Genomic DNA, 18,527 nt, shown 5'->3' on the forward strand with positions numbered 1-18,527 from the left:
CTCTCTATAAAAACGTGCCGTGATGGTATAAATCATTCTCTACCGCCCTCACAAATATTAACAACTTTATTTTGACCTGTTTAGTAGTTTTAGGCAGTATTTTCTGCTGTTTGGCATGCTGTGTCTGTTCTTTATATGCACATGTAATTATCCCAACAACTCCAACAAAGATATGAGTGTCTTCAATTTATGATGATGAAATTGAAGTAAACAATCACGGTTTCCAGATAATTTTGACTGAAAGCTATGTTATAAATTTTCAAAGATAGTAAGATATTGATACGGAAACGCATAATGCTCTCAGGCTTGTGGCGATAACTCCTCGAGGTTTTTGATAAGTATTAAAACCAGGCCATGGGTCTGGAGTTGATGGACAGGTGAAGAGACGGGATACAGATATTTGATCTCAATATGACCAAGAGATGACATGAAAATTTCACTTGACTCTCCAGCTACAGCTGTAACTGCACAGGAAGTGGATTCACAGGGAAGCATTGTGAGACCTCGATACCTCCATGTTGGTCAAAACCCTGTCACAATAATGCGACATGTGAGGACAGTGCTGACGGTTACACTTGTCACTGCTGGCCTGGTAAGTGACAAAATAGCTTCCACAATATTTTTTTGTTTGTTTTTTGCTTAGAATAGAAGCTAATCGCGTACGGAAAATAAACTGAAAGTTCTTGTTGATAAACATTTAAAACCAAGTCTTTCTTCTAGTTCTCGTCATTTAATTGTACCCTTCAGTGCTCACACCAACTCGCTGCTGCGCTGTGCAATGCCTAAAGCAGATTACCAAGCTGCCCAGTGATCAGAATTTTCTAGAAGAAACAGAGAGGGGAAAAAAAATTCAATGGAAGGGTCAGTTTCAGCATGGTCTTCATGGAGAAAGATTCACTGGAAGATGCTTCCTTTTCCTGCAAGATGATTGCTTTGACACCTAGAAAATATTAACACTCATGAAATAATATTAAAATCCTAGGAGCTGGTATTAGAATTCGTGGAGTCAGTCAACATGATTATGCTGGTCCCTGTAGAGGGGACAGAAAGACATTCCAGAAATAGGTGTAGTCTCCTAGCCACTCACAACGTGAAGAAAACACAAGCTGAGCATATATAAAGCAGAACTAAAAATGACCCTGAGAAGGTAGTTAGACTTGAGTGTAGAGGTGATGCCAGAATTGGTAGGAAAGAGTATGTGACGTTGAATCCAAGAGCCACCTGTAAATATTGATGTTAATTTTGGCAAACAACCTGCTTGATGTATTTTCACCAAATTCTTACCAGGATTTTATGGCTGGAAATGAAAGCATTTCGCTCCTCTTCTTTTTTGAGCCATTGGAAAAAAATGATAACTTTATGATTATTCAAAATCTAGCTGTTATAAGCTTGCTGATCGTCTGTCTCCTCCCTCCCCCACCTCAGCTGATTGTCTAAGGAGGGGGCAAGGCAGGGCTGGGGAGGAAAGCTGGAGGCTGAGCTCAGTCCAGTCACTAGTAGCTTCCGACGGAAAGCTGTCTCATTGCCTAAGGAACAGTTAACATGCTTTGGTTAAATATATTTTGTAAGTAAAAAACAAAACAAAGAAACAAACATGAACACACAAAAGGAAGTTTGGAATCCTCCTGTGGCTCAGAAACCTGTGTGCCACGTGTCTTCCCACATCCAGGTAACAGAGTGTGCACACCTGTTATCCTTTGCTCGTTGGCTGCGGTCAGTAGGATGGTAACACTTGAATCAACAGGCCATCCATAATACTGAATTTTTTTCAAAACGTGTTATTGCACATTCTTGTCACCAACCATCACTCAGCATTCAAGCAACACTCTAGAGAGGACCTCTGTCCAGAAGCAGAGGCTGGGTGCACAGTCTGGGAGCAGGACAAGTCCACCATTTGCCAGCTGAGGAACTTCTTGATTCTGGAATTCCTCATCTGCCAGCAAAGGGTAGAGAAACCACTGAGAGTACTGTTGTGAGGAGTAAAATCATTAAAATAGAGCCTGGCAGGTAACAGGTACTCGCACGTAAGGGGAGGGGGGGCACCCTGTGTTAGTAATACCGAGTTCTGCACCAGGAGGTGGAAACTGGGCATAAGAGACCTCTGTTCTCAGAGGGTCTGGGAGGGAGTCAGGCAGTTGAGAAGAGCTGTCTAAAAAAGACCAGGGTGTGTTCCATTCATTCAAGCCACACGGATTTCAGCACAAACTATAGATACACCAGGGCCCTGGGGATCAAAAAGCTGTGGCGCCTTCTTCCAAGGAGCTTAAATTCTAGGAGGGATATAGTGTGAAAAAATGTGTACAGTACAGTTTCAAGCACAGTAGAAAGCCCTAGTACATTCTGTGGATGGGAGTAAGGGGAGAAGTTCTGGGACGGCTTGAGCAAAGAGGCAGCAGCTCAGAAACTTGGAAGACCTCTAAGCACATCCCAGAAAGCTGCTCGCCAGCGGGTGGCTGGCCTCGTTACCGCCCTGCGCCTCGGCTTCCTTATGGACTGATAAAGCAGAGATGATGGAATGATATCCACCCCCGCCAAAAGTGCTGCTGTGGAGCTGAGTCCAGCAATACGGAAGGAGCTCCCAGCTCAGCCTGCGCCCCAGCAAGCCCTCCAGAAATGTCCACTAGATGTCTGCAGACTAGGAGATTGACCATTCTAGACCCATGGCCAGCACAATGGTAGCTCATTGCTTATTTAAGGAGAGAAGAGTGGAAGGGGCAGAAGAGGGAGGGAAGAAAGAGAGGGCAGCAGGCGGACGTGGAGAAGAGCACTTGATTGTTCAAAAGTGCCGGACGATGTACAGCTAACGGTGGAGAGACGGGGCTGGGAGCAAGAGGAGACTGAAGCCAGCTCGCCCGCTGCTTGTCTGCCCTGCAGACTCGGGGGCCAGGAAGTAACACAGTCTGACCTGTTAATTTAAAGCGAGCTTCCTGGCCCTTTAGTGCAGGACGATTGAGAGGAGGGGCTCATGGCAGAGGATCCAGTGGGAGAGCCCTGCAGCGGTTCACACAGGGACAAGACGCAGGTGGTGAGGGTGGAGACGAGGGCGTGAATGGCCAGGAGAGCCCCTGGGGGTGGAAATGAACGGGGATGGAGAAACGGGCACAGATTTAGGACAGTGCTACTTGGGAGTTTCTCTCCTGGGTGATGATGGATGAGGATTTTGCCTAGAGAGGAAACACAGAGTGCCTTTGTACCAACCCCCACAGTTACATATGAAGTTATATATAAAGTTAGAGAAGACTTAATATGACCAGCTACCCTCCATCCAAGGAAAGGAGACCACTCCTTTGGTCACAGGACCACTGCCACGGAACCCCACGATGGCACGAATTCACTGCTCCAGTTGCCTGGGGTCCTCATTTCAGAAGTAATTAATCACAAGAAGTGTCAGTCACCTTAAATGCTTATCTTGAAAGATTTCCTGTTACCCAGGGAAGATTGGAATTTTTTTTAAAAAAAAAACAACATAATTTAAAAACCCTGGGGTCTTGATTCAGCATCATATTGTTTCCTTTGTACAGGGTTCTATAGAAAAACTTGTTCAAACTATTGAATGTAGCCTTGACTGAAGGAATCTATTTATATACACGGTTAAAGGAACAGTAAACAAAATCCCTGCAGGACCTCGTGGTGGGGACGGGACTGGTGAGGCCATAAATCAGAACCTTCCTAACGTTCAGAACAGGAATAAGATGACGTGTGAGCTGGAGAGCGGAGAAGAATTTATGAAGGTTCTAAATTACTTCCTAACCTGGCCTGTGTGTGAGTCTTGCAACTTAGAATGAGAAGAAAATGAAAAATGGTCAGAACTTTCTTTAGTCAGCCAACTGTAGCACAACAGATACCAGTTTATAAAAACATGTTGCAAAAACCATTATTTAGTGAATATTTGCAGATCCTCAAGTATGAAGTAAAAGCGCTTTAAAAGTAGACATTCAGGCTTAAGAGACTGAGTTGTGGGAGACGGGCAGGGTCACTCCAGAGGGATGTGGGATCTTGATCTGACATGTGCTTTTAGTTTCCTTTTTCAGCTCTAAGTTCCTTCTTCGGATGGGTAAGAAAGACCCCAGGGGTCGAATGTGACAAAGATATTGTTTTGCTAAGCAACAGAATTTATGTGGCGGTTACAGTTTGATGTAGGACTCCACCCAGATTTTTATTAACATTACAAAATGAGCTGTCACATCAGAGTCTCATCATCTGCTTGTAAGAGTTCATCAGTTCTCTGGTTTATTTGCTAAATTAGGATTATAATCTGAGTTGTTGGTTAGAACTGTCTGACTCTCAGTCAGGCGTTGATTGGAGGTCTGCCACTCAGGCGTTGCCCAGTCCTGGAGTGGAGAATAAAAAAAAACAGAGTCCCTGCATTTGTGGAGTTTTCAGTCTGTTGAGGAAGACATCTATATAAATAAATAAATTTAAAAATACAACCATAAAAATAAAGTTTGCAAGAAAAATCATTGTAAAGCAATGAAGGAAAAGAATTGGGTATGTGAGAGAAGACAAAAGGATGCTGTTCAGATCTGTCCACGAGGCAAAGACATGTTGAGAAAGTCACACAAGTCTGACAAGCAGAGTTACCCAAGCATGGTCTGGGAGGGGGTGTTGTAGGAGAGGGACGTTGCAAAGGCCCTGGGGTGGAAAATATCCTAGTAGAGGTGGGAATGGGCAGATAATAAGGGGCCATTTAGGTTAAGGATTCTGAATTCTCTTTTGTGTGAAAAGTGAAGCCATTGAATAGTTTTAAACTTAAGAAATTCCATGATTTGATTTATAAGTTTTACAATTTAGGATTGTAAATTTTATTTTAAAAACGTATTTCTCAGCAGTTAAGTGACATGACAAAATCCCTGGTTGAGAGTGAAGTCACTTGTATCAAAGTCACACTGTGTTCATTTAAGGACTTCACGCATCTCCCTCACCATCTCACAGCACAGCTGATGGTGCCCTGGTCACACTCCCGAGTGCTACATTAGCGTCTTACTGAATTCACACTTTTGGACGAGCACTCAGCAGGGCACAGAAATGCTCCAAGTCAATGAGGAAAACAACCTAGTGGACAAATAGAAAGAAGATATAAAACGATAAAATAATTTTTGAAATACTGAATTCAGTAGTAACTGGGGAAAATGTAAACCAGAACAACAATGAGGTATGATTTCTTTAATCTAACCGTCAAACACATTTATTTGGTGGTAGCAAATATTAGCAGAGGTCTGGGGCCTCCTACACACTCTTCCAGCGCTGCTCAGCATGTGCATTGTACAATTGCCCTAGAGGTGCGCCAGCATCTATTAAAATAAAAAAATCCATAACCTATAACCCCAAGTCCCCACTCCTAGGCATAGACCCCAGGGTTAGACGTTTGCACGAGCACGTGTATATAATAATATTCACTGCAACATTGTTTCTAATAGCAAAAAGGTGTATAAACTCACTAAGGGAATGGAAATGGGCAAATTGGGCACATCCGTGTTATGGAATACTTAGCGCTAGTTTAAAGTTATGAGTTAGATCTGTTACGAACATGGATAGATTGTGCAAGGAAGTGAAAAAAGCAAGTTGTAGAGGAATGTGTGCGGTACAGTTCCAGTTATGTTAATACACACACAACAAATATCTACATGGATCTATTTAAGAGATGGATATGTATATCAAACCAAGAAATCGTTCTGGTATGGATTTTTTTTATATTTAATATTTAAGTGTTTTATGAAGTAGGAAATCATCCATGTTTTATTATTTTTATTCTTCTCCCTGATCAAATGACCCAGCTGAATCCATTCAAATACAAAGTAATTTTTTATTCTGCCTCTCTGAGTGCTAGGAAATTGTCATTTACCTTTATTCTGAGTTTTAAGAGCAGAATTTAAGGTGGATTGTGTGGATACAGCTTACTTTACAGCTATTTTCTGGAAAAATGTATCTTTTTTTCTTGCTTAAAATGCAAACAATTGGAATATTTGAGGAGTTGGAATATTTAGTTAAAATGTCCAGGTTAAATCAAGGTTATCCAGAAGTTCCATTTTATTTCAAACCTTATTCATCCAATCTTTTTTTTTTTTCAAATTGAAGTATAGTTAATTTATGATGTTGTGTGGGCTTCTGGTGCACAGCATAGTGACTCGGTTATACATGTATATATATATTCTTTTTCGTGAGAGGTTATTATGGGATATTGAATAGAGTTCCCTGTACTAGACAGTAGGACCTTGTTTATTAATTTTGCATATAATCTTTATTAAAAGCATTGGTGGACATGACACCGGTGACTCCCAGTCTATTATGTCTGAAGTTCATGGGCGCCTCCCTTACCAGACCGCCCTCCCCAGCTCCTCGAGCGGCGCCCATCGTCCTGTTGGTCGGAGCCAGCGCGGTGGCCGGCCTCCTCCCGGCACGCGCTCAGTGGCTGAGAAGCTTCTCTGCACCTGTCCCCCGCAGGATACACGGGTGCCCAGTGTGAGACCGACGTGGACGGATGCAGCAGCCACCCCTGCCAGTCGGGCGGGCAGTGCGTGGCGCTGTCCTCGGAGAGCGCGCGCGGGCGCAGCGCGCGGCGGCCTTCTCCCTCCAGCCGCCCCCAGGCCTCCGGCTACGCCTGCGTCTGTCCGCCGGGACTCACAGGTGAGGCCGCGGCCCGGGACGGGGAGGGGCCTTGCACTCTGGCGTTCCATGGCAGATGCTGCCTTCACCAAAACGGGGCCGCAGCAGGAGGGGCTGTGGGCGCTGAACTCTGCGCGGTGGTGCAAAGGGTCCTCCTGGTGAGCCTGAAAAATACCTCATTTCACGTGTCCTCATTCCTCAAACCAGGGGGAAGACATCAGAGGTAGGCAGAGCAGAGGTGATGAAGGGGGAATCTTTGTATACGTTGTGCTGGGAACTGGACGCCAGCTCAGATTCCTCAGCTTATGAAGAGAAAATGTTGGGACTTTTTATGTTAATGTCATAATGTTAAATTTTATGTTATTCAAATTTGCTTTTAAAAAAAGTCATCCTTATTTATACTCACCCTGAGAACAGTCATCTAGTCTCAAGGAGTCATCTTCCTCTGTTCTCTGGCTAACGTTTTTCCATGTGTCCCATTTCAGCGACTCTAGCTTTTTCTGCAGCATTTTTACTCTAAAACCCAGAGGAGATTTGCATGTATGTTTTCCAGTAAACAATTGTGTTGTGTCTGCTCCCACTGCTCGAAATTTTCAAAAGTTTGGAGATGGTTCTGTATTTGGTAATGAGAAGCAACTTACCTACAAGTGCAGAGATACCACTGAGAAGACGAATTACAGTCTAGATTTCTGTGTAAGTCCCTTCTCAGTAGATTCAGTGATACCCGAGGAAAATATTTCTGTTGTTTTGGGGGATTTCTGAGAAAACAAATAAGGAATAAGAAAAAAAAGGAGAGGGGCTTACTGACACTTAGTCTTCCCTTTCTATTTTTTAAAAGATTTAAAAAAATTTTTTTAAATTTTTTATTTTTGGGGGGGAAGTAATTAGGTTTATTTGTTTATTTATCTTTAACGAGGTGCTGGGGATCGAACCCAGGACCTTGTGCATGTTAAGCATGTGCTCTACCACTGAACTGCATACTCTGTCCCCTCTCCTTCCCTTTCTCTTAATGTTTCAGTTTTTAAGTGTAATGACCTTTGATTCACTGCAGTGTTTGCTGTAAGGTTGCTGAGAAGATTTCCTTATTCACTGTCCCCTCTACCAACATGCATGGGAGAAAAGCACCCCCCCCCCAGTGTCAATATCAGGATAAGTATTATTTTTCCTGAGTAGCTTCTAGCTTCTACCTTTAATAAAAGGCATGCAAATAAATTTTGATAAATGCAAAAAAGCATGAAATAAACCTTGCGATACATCACATTTCCCAACAATGTAAGATGCTAGAAATCTTATAGGTAAAAGTGGCTTCTACAGTCATATAGGTTTTTCTGGAATGTATTTATTTTTTTTACCCCACACCTGGGATTATTAAAATTTCCTGTTTCTGTTTCTTGCAGTTGCCTTTTCTTTCTTTCTTTCTTTTTTCTGAATTGTTTGATCCTGGTATAGTGTATTATTTTTGCCAGGTACTTTAAATCCTTTTTGAAACAAGGCAAGGGCGTTATAAATTTGTTTTTGATTTGGTTTAGAATAATAAAGAGGAGAATCTATCAAAGTCAGGGCCATTGCTAATATTGCCCCATCAGATACAAGAACGTGCTTGACCAATGAATCTGCGGATCCAAACAGGAGAGGCAGTGAAATGTTCCCGGAGAGTGTGTTGGCCTTGATTTCTGAAGAGCAGACAAGAAAGAAGTCCTGGCTGCCCCAAGTCTCTATGGCTTAAGGAAACTGTTTATTTTCCACTCATGTGAATTCCAAAAATGGGTTCTCATCATCAGTTGTCCCTCAAGTGATGATCTGAGGTCACGGGCTCCTCTCTTTTTTTTCCATCTTCAGAATGTGGTTTCCAAGTTTACCACACTCTTTTGCAGCAACCCACTGGAGGAGGAAAGAAAATGGAGCATGGCCTCTAGCAGGTTTCTGTGGACCAAGCCCTAAAAGTGGTGACTGTGTCTTCTGCGTGCGTACCATTGTTCAAACTTAGTCATACAACCACATTTAGCTGTGGCAGAGACTGAGAAATCTAGTTTTGTGGTATACCTAAAATGAAAAGAAAACTGTCCATGGACAGTTATCCATGTTGCCTTCTCATTCTTTCGATGTTTTCTTTGGCAAAGCAGAAGTGTTTAATTTTCATGGAGTCATGGGTCATGCCTTCAGTGCTGCATCTAAAAAGTCAACTCATCCAAGTTTACCGAGGTTTTCTCCCATGTGATCTTCTAGGCGTTTTGTAGTTTTGCATTTTATATTTAGGTCTGTGATCCAGTTAATCTTTGTGAAGGGGTAAGGTCTGTGTCTAGATTCATTTTCCTGCTTGTGACTATCCAGTTGTTCCACCACCATTTACTGAAAAGAACACCTTTGATCCATTATATTGCCTTTACTTCTTTGTCAATGACCAGTTGACTGTATTTACAAGAGTCTATTTCTGGGCTCTCTATTCTGTTCTGTTTCCCTATTTGTCTGTCCTTTTGTCTATACCATACTGTCTTGAAATCTTGAAGTTGGGTAGTGTCCATCCTCCAACGGTGTTCTTCTCCTTCAATATTTTGGTGGCTATTCTGGGTCTGTTGCCTCTCCATGTAAACGTTAGGATCAGCTTGTTGATGTCTATATAACAACCTGCTGGGATTTGGGTTGGAATTTCATTGACTCTATACACAAATTTGAGGAAAACTAACATCTTGGCAATATTGAGTCTTCCTATCCATGAACATGGGATATCTCTCCATTTATTTAGTTCTTTGGTATCTTTCATCAGAGTTTTGTAGTTTTCCTCATATAGATCTTATACATATTTTGTTAGATTTATATCTAAGTATTTCATTTTTGGGGTGCTAGTGTAAATGGTATCATGTTGTTAATTTCAAATTCCACTTGGTCATTGCTGTTAGGTAGGAAAGCAATTGATTTTTGTATATTAACCTTGTACTCTGCAACCTTGTTATAATCATTTATTATTTCCAGGAGATTTTTTTGTGAGTTCTTTCAGATTTTCTACATAGATGATCATGCTGCTCCCTTTTACAAAATTGTTTGTATGGTATGCCTTTGTCCATTCTTCTGCTATCAACCCACTTGTCATTGAATTTGAAGTGAGTTTCTTGTAAATGGCAATGTAAAAAGCATATTATTGAGTCATGCTTTGATTTTTTACCATTCTGTCAATCTCTGCCTTTTAATTGATATATTTCAACCATTTGCCTTTAAGTGATATGTTAGGGCTGATATTTTAGGGCTGAACTGTGTCATTTAATTTTTTTTTTCTGTTTTCTTTGTTTCTCTTTTCTTGCCTTCCTGTGGGTTTACTTGTCCATTTTTTAAAGGATTTTATCTTGACTTTATAGTATTTTTGGATATACTGTATTGTGCAGTTTTCATAGCGGTTGTTCTGGGTATTATAATATAAACACACAACTCATCACAGCCTGTTGGTATTAACAGTTTACCATTTTAAGTGAAGTGGAATAACTCCATTTCCATTTAGTTTCCTTTATTTATTTTTTTTTTTTTTTGCATTTTGAACTATTATTGTCTTAGGGATCTGATGGTATTATAATTCTTACTTTAATCACTACATACGATTTAGAAAATTCATGAAGAGAAAGGTGATCTATTTTATTTACCTGTCCTCTGCATCCTCTCCGTTGTTCTTTCTTCCTTCCTTTTGCCTCAGTTCTTATTTTACCATTTCCTTTCTGTATAAAGAGCTTCCTTTACAATTTCTTTAAGAGTAGGATGCTAGTGTCAATTCTTCTACTTTTTTTTTTTAATCTGAGAAAGACTTAATTGCCCATTTGTTCCTGAAAGTTAGTTTGCTGAATATAAAATTCATGGTTGACAGTCCTTTTTTTTTTTTTTTTTTTTCAGCACTTGAAAAATTCTACATTACTTCCTTCTTCACTCCATGGTCTCAAATGAGAAATCTGCTGTCTTTGAAATTTGTATTTCTCTATAGGTAATGAATACATCCTTTCTCTGGCTTCTTGCAGAGAAAAAAAAATGTAGTGATGATACCTTCAACTTCGTCTTTAGTTTTCAGAATTTTATTTATGATGGGTCTTGGTGTCAGTTTATTTGGGCTTGTCCTATTTGGAATTCACTCAGCTTTTCACGTCTGTGTACTTATGTCTCTTTCAGCCTCACTATCTTTTCCTGCATCTGCAACTCCAAAAATATAAGCTGTGGGTATTTTGCTATTTTCCCACAGGTTCCTGAGTCTCTGTTCATTTTTTTCCCTCTATTTTGTTTAGAATGGGTAAATTCTGTTGATCTGACCCCAAATTCATTAAAATTATTCTCTTTCATTTCCTCTCCACTACTGAGTCCATCCAGGGAATTGGTTATATTTCTCCTATTTCATTTTCCAGTTTTATAATTTCAATTTTTTATATCTAATTCTTTGCTGATATTTTCTAGTTTTCCTTTTATCTCAAGAGAATTTGTAATTGCTTATTTATTCTTCATAATGTTCACTTTAAATCCTTATCAGATAATTCCAACATCTGATTCAGCTCAGACTGAGTTGATGATGTCGGTTCATTTTCTTTTCTCACTTGAGTTTTGGTTTTCCTGATTCTTGGTATGATGGGTGATTTTCAACTGTATCTGGGACATTTTGGATATTATGTTAGAAAACTCTGAGTCTTGTTTGAATTTTTTTCATTTTTGCGGGCAATCACCCTTTAGTTTTGTCAAAGAGGTCCTGGCCTGCTTTTGTGGGCCGTGTAGGTCCAATGATCAGGGTTCCGGCGGGGTTATTTGGTCTGTGTGGTTTCTCTGGGGTCCCACCCATCTCTGCTGATGATATAAATGACATGGTTTACTTTTTGCAAGTTATACATATTTGCCGTTCTGTCACTTATCAGATTAAAATACAATTTCCATCATGATAAAAATGTATTGTGTATAATACATTTGTGACAGCTCTATTCAAGGAAACCATTAGAGTTGTTGAATATAGCTACAAGCTATTCCAGCTTTTAAATTATAATTAAGGATGTATTTATGACTCTTCCCTACATGTACAGTTACTTTCCGTATTGAAAATGGTTATGGTTACATATTTAGTGTAACTTTTTAGCTTTTTACAGTGTAAAAGTGAAATACACCAGAGTAGAAATTAACTGAGAGTCCCAGAAGACAGTACTCAGGGAGATAGAAATGAAGAGAGCTTAAAGCCATGGAAAATGAGAAATGGCGAAACATGGTAACAAGGAGGCAGAGGATCCTAGTGAGAGGAACCAAGCCCCGCCAAAGGGACACTAGCTTTTATCCAGGTTGTCTTCTGGGACATTCAGCAAGTAAAGCAAGCTAAGCCCAGAGAAACCAAAAGTCTCATCCAATGAGATAACTGAGCAAAAATCTGAAGATCCATTTAGGTATTTTAATGAGCCGAATTGAAACTTAGAAACTCCTGGGTCTAGATACAATAATGGTTATTATTCTCTAATTATCTCAAAATCATTAAAAATAATCTTTGGCAAAAATATCCTCACATAACTGTCATAACCACTTTGTGCCTATGGCTGCTCAGCTTGAAAGAGGTACATGAACACTTGATTCAGAGGTCTGTGCGTTTACTTAAACCCACACGTTCACACGATTTTAGTGGTACGCTAAATAAGCCTATAATTGCAGGAGGCCTGTATTTGAATAACACCGTTCAGTCCATTCCAGAGATGTCAGTTATCTTTGTTTTGCGCGACCGTCCTTGACCGCTGCTAGGAGGAATGTTGGCTGCTTCTCTCTGTTATGTTTTGACTTTTCACTTTGGGGCACTGGGCTCAGTTCTAGGGATATAATGATGAAAACACATGGTCTCTTCCCAGAGGAAAGTGAAGGAGAGTGAGGAAAAAGATGCACAAAAACACAAGACAAAACTGCCACAGCAAAGCCGTAAAAAGATAGTCAGAGAAGTCAGTAAGGAGGGCCTATTTCTGCTATGTACGCCAGGTAGAATTTAGTGGCAATTGTAAGAATCCAAACGACTTGGGAAGTCAGCATTTTTTAATACAAATGATCATGTTACTTCTAAAAATTAAGAAAGGATCTCATGACCTGTGTGCTGCCCCCACCCCCGACCATCCATCATGTTCTAACCAACAGAGCTAAATTGGAAACAATTGACTTATGTTTTGAATGTGAACATTTTGTTTCTGTTTATGAAATGTGGTGGCGATAATACCTTTAACAAGATTCCCAGCTGCTCCTAAGCCAAGTCCAATTTTCAGCTCTAACTTTCACTCACCAGCTCCAATTAGTATTTACTCCAATGAAGAGCCACACCATCGCTGGTCTCTGGAACGCTTCCTTACTGCCTCTGAGGCTAGGATTTTATTCTGCTTCACCCATCTGCTCTCTGTATGGGAAGAACTGAGCCGTGCAGCAGGGGAGCCTGTGAAGTCCTGGCTTCAAACCCCAGGCAGAAATAGCAGGGTTCTTAACAATAAACACCCTGATGAGAGCCACCTGGCAGAGTGACTACACATGGGGTGTCTCACATGCATCTGCCTCCAGCACAATGTTGCTAAAAATGAAGTGTTCACTTTTCCTTAGAAGTTAAATTCTGTCATTTTACCTCGATCCAACTAAAATAGCCGTATATGACCAAGCATGGGACATTGGAAGGTCCATGAAGCAATGGAGCCAGCATATGGGACAGTCCGTATCTCCTGCCTACAGAGAAATCTTCTGTGGAATTGGTCCACCTGCTGAGTTTATGTTTTAGGCTCACGGCTCTTAGAGATGCACTTTCTCCTGACTTGCAGTGTCCAGTTGGAGAGTACAGGTCCTAAATAACTTGAACGGATATTTGATACACACATAAAGCTGTAAGCTTGAAAGATCCAACTTTGCTTCCATCCTTATTTACTTAATAAAATGTTTATTAATATTTTCAAGGGATTCACCCAGTTCATTCACCTTTGCTCCGGCGCTGTGAGCACCCATGCCTGTACATGGAGCTCTTCGCAGCGTGTATGGGCACCGTTCCACCCGCGCCACTCTGGATCTTGCGCTCTCAGCAGCAGCCGGGAGGGGGGCGGTGCCACCTCCTTAGATGTGGGCTGATGTTGAAAATCCTGTTTATTACGTGCTTATGACCTGCTGCCTGCAAAGATATTACATCTACTAGGGAAATTTAACAGTCATAATTTGGAGGATTGAATGCAGACCTGATACGGAGATGGACGTGTCTGTGAGGCCCTAGGACAGGGATGGGTGGCAGTGGCTTCACGGGCCGTGGCCGCTTTCCTGGGTCAGCACTGTTTTGTTCTCAAAGGAACAATCAGAAGACAGATGCCGATTCTCCAAGTCAAGTATTCTGGCCAATGTGCACTAGGGAAAGAAGGCAGTTTTCTAAAGCAAGAGAATAAAACCATTGCAAGTCCTTCCCTGGGAAGTTCATAATTGTCAGCGATCCACACTGTCATGCCGCAGGCACTGTGTCTGCCCTTGGGGGACCCGAATGGTACATTTTCACACCGAGATTCTGTTTTTGTGTGAGAGAGGGAGCCACCGCCACCCGAAAGTGCTGTCAGGGTCTACTAGCAGCTCAGTGCTCGTTAGAGCGAGACCCTGGAAAGGATGTTCAGAGCAGAGGTTGAAGATACTAGGAACTGTGCTTCCAGAAGTCTGCACTGCAAACCTGCAGATGACCTGGTCCTGTGTGGGTTTGCTGCTTGTGAGGATGGCCGTCTGGAAACCCCATTCTGTCTCTTGCTGCTCCAAATCCCCAACAGTTTCTTGAAGCGTGCTAATCATTAGACAGCACAGGATTAGTGCCCCGACCTGACCTAGTCAGTGATTATAGCTTTCACCAAGGTCCTCTGCTCTGGTTGTTCACGGAGAGACTCCGTCTTCTGACATTAACCCAGAAGACGCTTCAAAAACATCCTTCTCCCCCACCACATGCCCCTCCCTAACCACCTCCGCATACACACTTGTCTGGGACTTTACTTCCGCCCTGAGCCGCTCAGGTCCCAGTCCAAAACCTGAGCTCCACCAAATCTCTTACTGAAAAGCTGGATCTCTGTTTCCCATAAAAGGCTTTGTTGTACCTGCTCTTGGTAAAAAGCACCCTTCCTTCCCTAGTGGTCCTCTTCACCTCTCCCTAGGCATTCCTTAAGCAGCAATTCTCAAAAAGGTTGAAATCAGAATTGATTATAACTTCCTCTGAAGTCTGTCAGGGACAGTCTCACCATGACTTTGAGTGAGTTTACCCCCATCACCCACGGACGTCCCAGCAGCCCGGTTCTCTTGATCCAGGCCCAGGAAGCCCTGGGCTCTGATGCCAAGTGCTCTCTGCATTGCTGAATTTCACCCGGTTTCCCACCCTTTTCTGAACTGCGCACTATACGCTAAGGATCTCAAAATGTGTTATAAACTCAATCACCACCATCCTTAACCTCTTTTCCAAGCATTTCCCTCACCCACGTGCTGCAGCGACAGTCTAGCGATAGTCTCAGAATACTTTCTTCTGGGACCCTCTCAAATGGTAGTTGTTTTTTTATTCTTCTCCCAAATCCCATGTGCGACTGGTCCCCCAAGTAAGCTCAGTGTCCTCACTTCACTTCCGTTTGTTCCCCTCGTCATTCAAAACCCCACCTCACGTTGAAGTACGCATCTTTGGATGATGCCGCCCGCTGCCTCGCCTCATTGCGGTCCTCTCCCCACTCCCACACCCCTGCTCAGTCACTGAAGATTTCAGCATCTCACTCCCCTCATCATTCTTGGAGGGTTCAACCCCCACGTGGACTGTCCTTGCAAATAGCATCTGCCAGTCATCTGACCTCCTGATTTCCGAATGGCTCTGACTGCCATGCAGCAACTGCTCCCCACTCCTGTGATCACAGCCTAGGCGGGTTTATCACCAGCAGCTCACCGGAAACCTCACTCTCCACCATTCTACTCTCTGACCATCATCTCTACCTCCCCAGTTCACTTACACTCCAACACTTTTTCCATTGCATCGAGTCAATTGTTCCAACCAATATCGTACTCCTTGCCTCACTCTCGGTCTCAGCTAAGAGTCCGTGGTCTAAAACTGTAATTATTCCCTCGGTTATTAGCTCAGCTCCCCTGATCCCGTCTCTCTCTGTGGTACTGACCTGGCAGAAGTCCACGTGTGATTAAACCAAACACTTCATCTTCTCCACACCTACAAGCCATTTGAGTGCTGCTGGAGAAAAACTCACAAGTCACACACTTCACTGGTGAATATCACTTTGAATTTATGACCACAAGTTTTGAGGAGACTCAGCGCTTAGGTAACAATCCTTTCAGAGTTCTACTTCCCAAGATGACTTTCTCGTGTTTTCTCTTCTTTCAAACTTCTACTGCCTCCTCCCTCTTTGTTACCCTAAGTTGACGCTCAGGTTTCTAACTTCACTCAGAGAAGAACCACCTCATCTTCCCTCCACTAAATCTATTGCTGGATCTGAGATTTGATTTTATCCTACTTATGAGCTCATAACTTAGCATGTTACCACTTCGCGGATGTTGGCAGAAGACTTGAGACTTTCGAGTAAGAAAAAAAAGACACACGGGGCGGTCAGCACGGGCGTCTTGCTTACACTGACTTCTCTTGCATCCAAGCCCCATGCGGCTGACACCACGTGGGCCCGGGTGAGGACTAGAGGCACAACTGGGTTACACTGAGTTGAGGAATTCACTGTTTTTACAGCAGACGGTGTGGAGCCTGTTCTTCGTCCTTGAGGGAGACATTACTTCACCTCTCGGAGCTGCTTACTGCCTCCAGCCCTGAGAAATGGCCTGGGTAAAGAGTAGTCAGGGCCTTGCAATCTGGCATTCCTGGCAAGAGCTGCAAGGATGCCCAGGCTCCATGCTGGATGGCCTCCTCCACTAGTCCACCCCCTGGCCCTACACTTTCATGGGTGAACTCAAATTTTCATGTGAATATGGCACTCCACGAGACAGCCTGATTAATCTGGCTGGCAGAGACCGGGACCAAATCTGTCCTGGTTCCCTCATGCGGCATTTCGTTAAGGGTATTATCGGCAGAGCTCTTGGTAACAGGATGAGATCAATTGGCCGTATTGACTTCAAGTGCACTCCCCAGCGTCCTGGACTCAGCAAACTGTGACTAAATCCCACGGGCACCAGCAGGTCTTATTTGAGATAAGCAGGGCGTAGTCTGCAGCCAGGCAGCGACCCACGCCAGGGAGTTCAGGCCGACCCGCTGATCTCTGATGTTTTTACGAAGTAGCACAGAGCTGGAGGTACCATGTTCCCCACTACAAAGCTACCGTCATCAAAAGAGTATGAGATTGGCACAAAAACACACGCATAGGTCAAGGGAACAGAATAGAGGGCCCAGAAATAAACCTGGGCACCTACAGGTAATTAGCCCAAAGGAGGCAAGAGTATGCAATGGAGAAAAGACAGCCTCTTCCATAAACGGAGTGATCATAGCTGCTTATAGATTCAGATTAGCCTGGTTTACATCTCAGTCTCTTTCTCTCACTCTCACTCTTGCACACGTCTCTCTCTTTCTATTATAATAGTTCTTACTAGATTCATTAAAAATTGTATGACTGATTCACTAATCCCAAACTCTGCCAACCCTTCCTGACGGAAGAGGGACTAGACTCACTTTTGATGGCCCTGGGATGAGCTATGTAAATCTCAATCTCCTTTTCAGCTCCTCTCGAGGTAGTCTGACTGTGACAGGGAAGGTCTGAATGAAACATTTCATAAGTGTCGCAGACACTTTGCTGCTAATGCCATATATATGCTGCTGTGAACATTGGGGTGCATGTATCCTTTTGAATTAGAGCCTTATATACATTATATAATATATATTTTATATATACATATATAATGTGTATATATGAAATATATACATGTATATATAATATATATATAGCCTTCCTCATGGATTTTCTTTAAAAGTCTCCCTCCCAAAATTGTAGTTTACCTTCTCCTGATAAAACCACACTAATCCAGATATGGTGATTCCTCTTCCTCTTTTTGTGTTTGCTCCCTGTAAACATTTTATGGAAGCATAACCCACATGCAGAAAAGTGCACATGTTATATACACTTATAGCTCAATGAAGTTGTTGTAAAGGAAACACACTTGTGTGTCAAGAACCTGGATCAAGATAATGATTAAACATATGCTACTTGACTTTGAAGGCAGCAACTAGAGCCAGTGTACACAGCCACAGAGACAAAATTCAGTTCAGTCAAAGGAATGACTCTCAAACAATGAAAGCTATCTTACGAACGGCATAAGCATCCTTACAAAGAAGCAAGGTTTTATGGGGTTGGAATTGTTCGTGGACAGGAAAGACAAGATCGTGCATCGGGTGGTAGGTTGAACTGAATGACTTCTTTGATTCTTTCCAACTCTAAAAATGCGTCTAAAAGCAAACTGAATATCAGTGTCTTAGAGGTAGCATCAAGGCAGTAATAAACGTACATAATGGAAGTCTGTTTCCTAATTATTGGTGAAGATGGTATTTAGAAGATCCTTTAAGATGATTTTTTTTAGCAAACACATTAAAAGAATAGTGGAATGGGTTTTGTTTCCATATTTATAGAATATTTAATTATAAGTTTAGGATACAGAATGACATCTTGGTTTTGTTTATAAAATAGTTTATTATAAGTTAAGGCTACAGAGTGACATCTTGATTGAAGGTTAGAGTAAGTTTCATAAGATGGAAAATTTGTGTCTAATCCCATTCTTTGGGTCAGTTTTGCAAATAGTGGATTTTTTATGTCTCTTTTCATTAAAGCTAACAATTTTATTTCAGCATAAAAATGTTGCCAAGATGGTGACTATAAAGCTTTCTTGTAACTGTCCCCCCAGTATTCAGCAATAGAGTGAAGATTTCATTTTGTGCACCTTTTCATGATGTGGAAACATGTTTCTTTAATATTCTTCCGTATGTG

At 42.1% G+C, this 18,527-nt stretch overlaps 1 protein-coding gene across 1 annotated transcript in view; it reads left to right on the plus strand.

The window, feature by feature from the left end:
* Positions 1-18,527, plus strand: part of CRB1 (crumbs cell polarity complex component 1) — a 128,757-nt gene that overhangs the window by 42,301 nt on the left and 67,929 nt on the right. The window contains exons 4-5 of the mRNA XM_031438347.2: positions 453-592; positions 6,442-6,624. Of these exons, the coding sequence (XP_031294207.2) occupies positions 453-592; positions 6,442-6,624 (323 nt within the window). The remainder of the gene's footprint in view (positions 1-452; positions 593-6,441; positions 6,625-18,527) is intronic.

This window comes from Camelus dromedarius, chromosome 21 (genome assembly GCF_036321535.1).
Source record: "Camelus dromedarius isolate mCamDro1 chromosome 21, mCamDro1.pat, whole genome shotgun sequence".
Lineage (NCBI taxonomy): Eukaryota > Metazoa > Chordata > Mammalia > Artiodactyla > Camelidae > Camelus > Camelus dromedarius.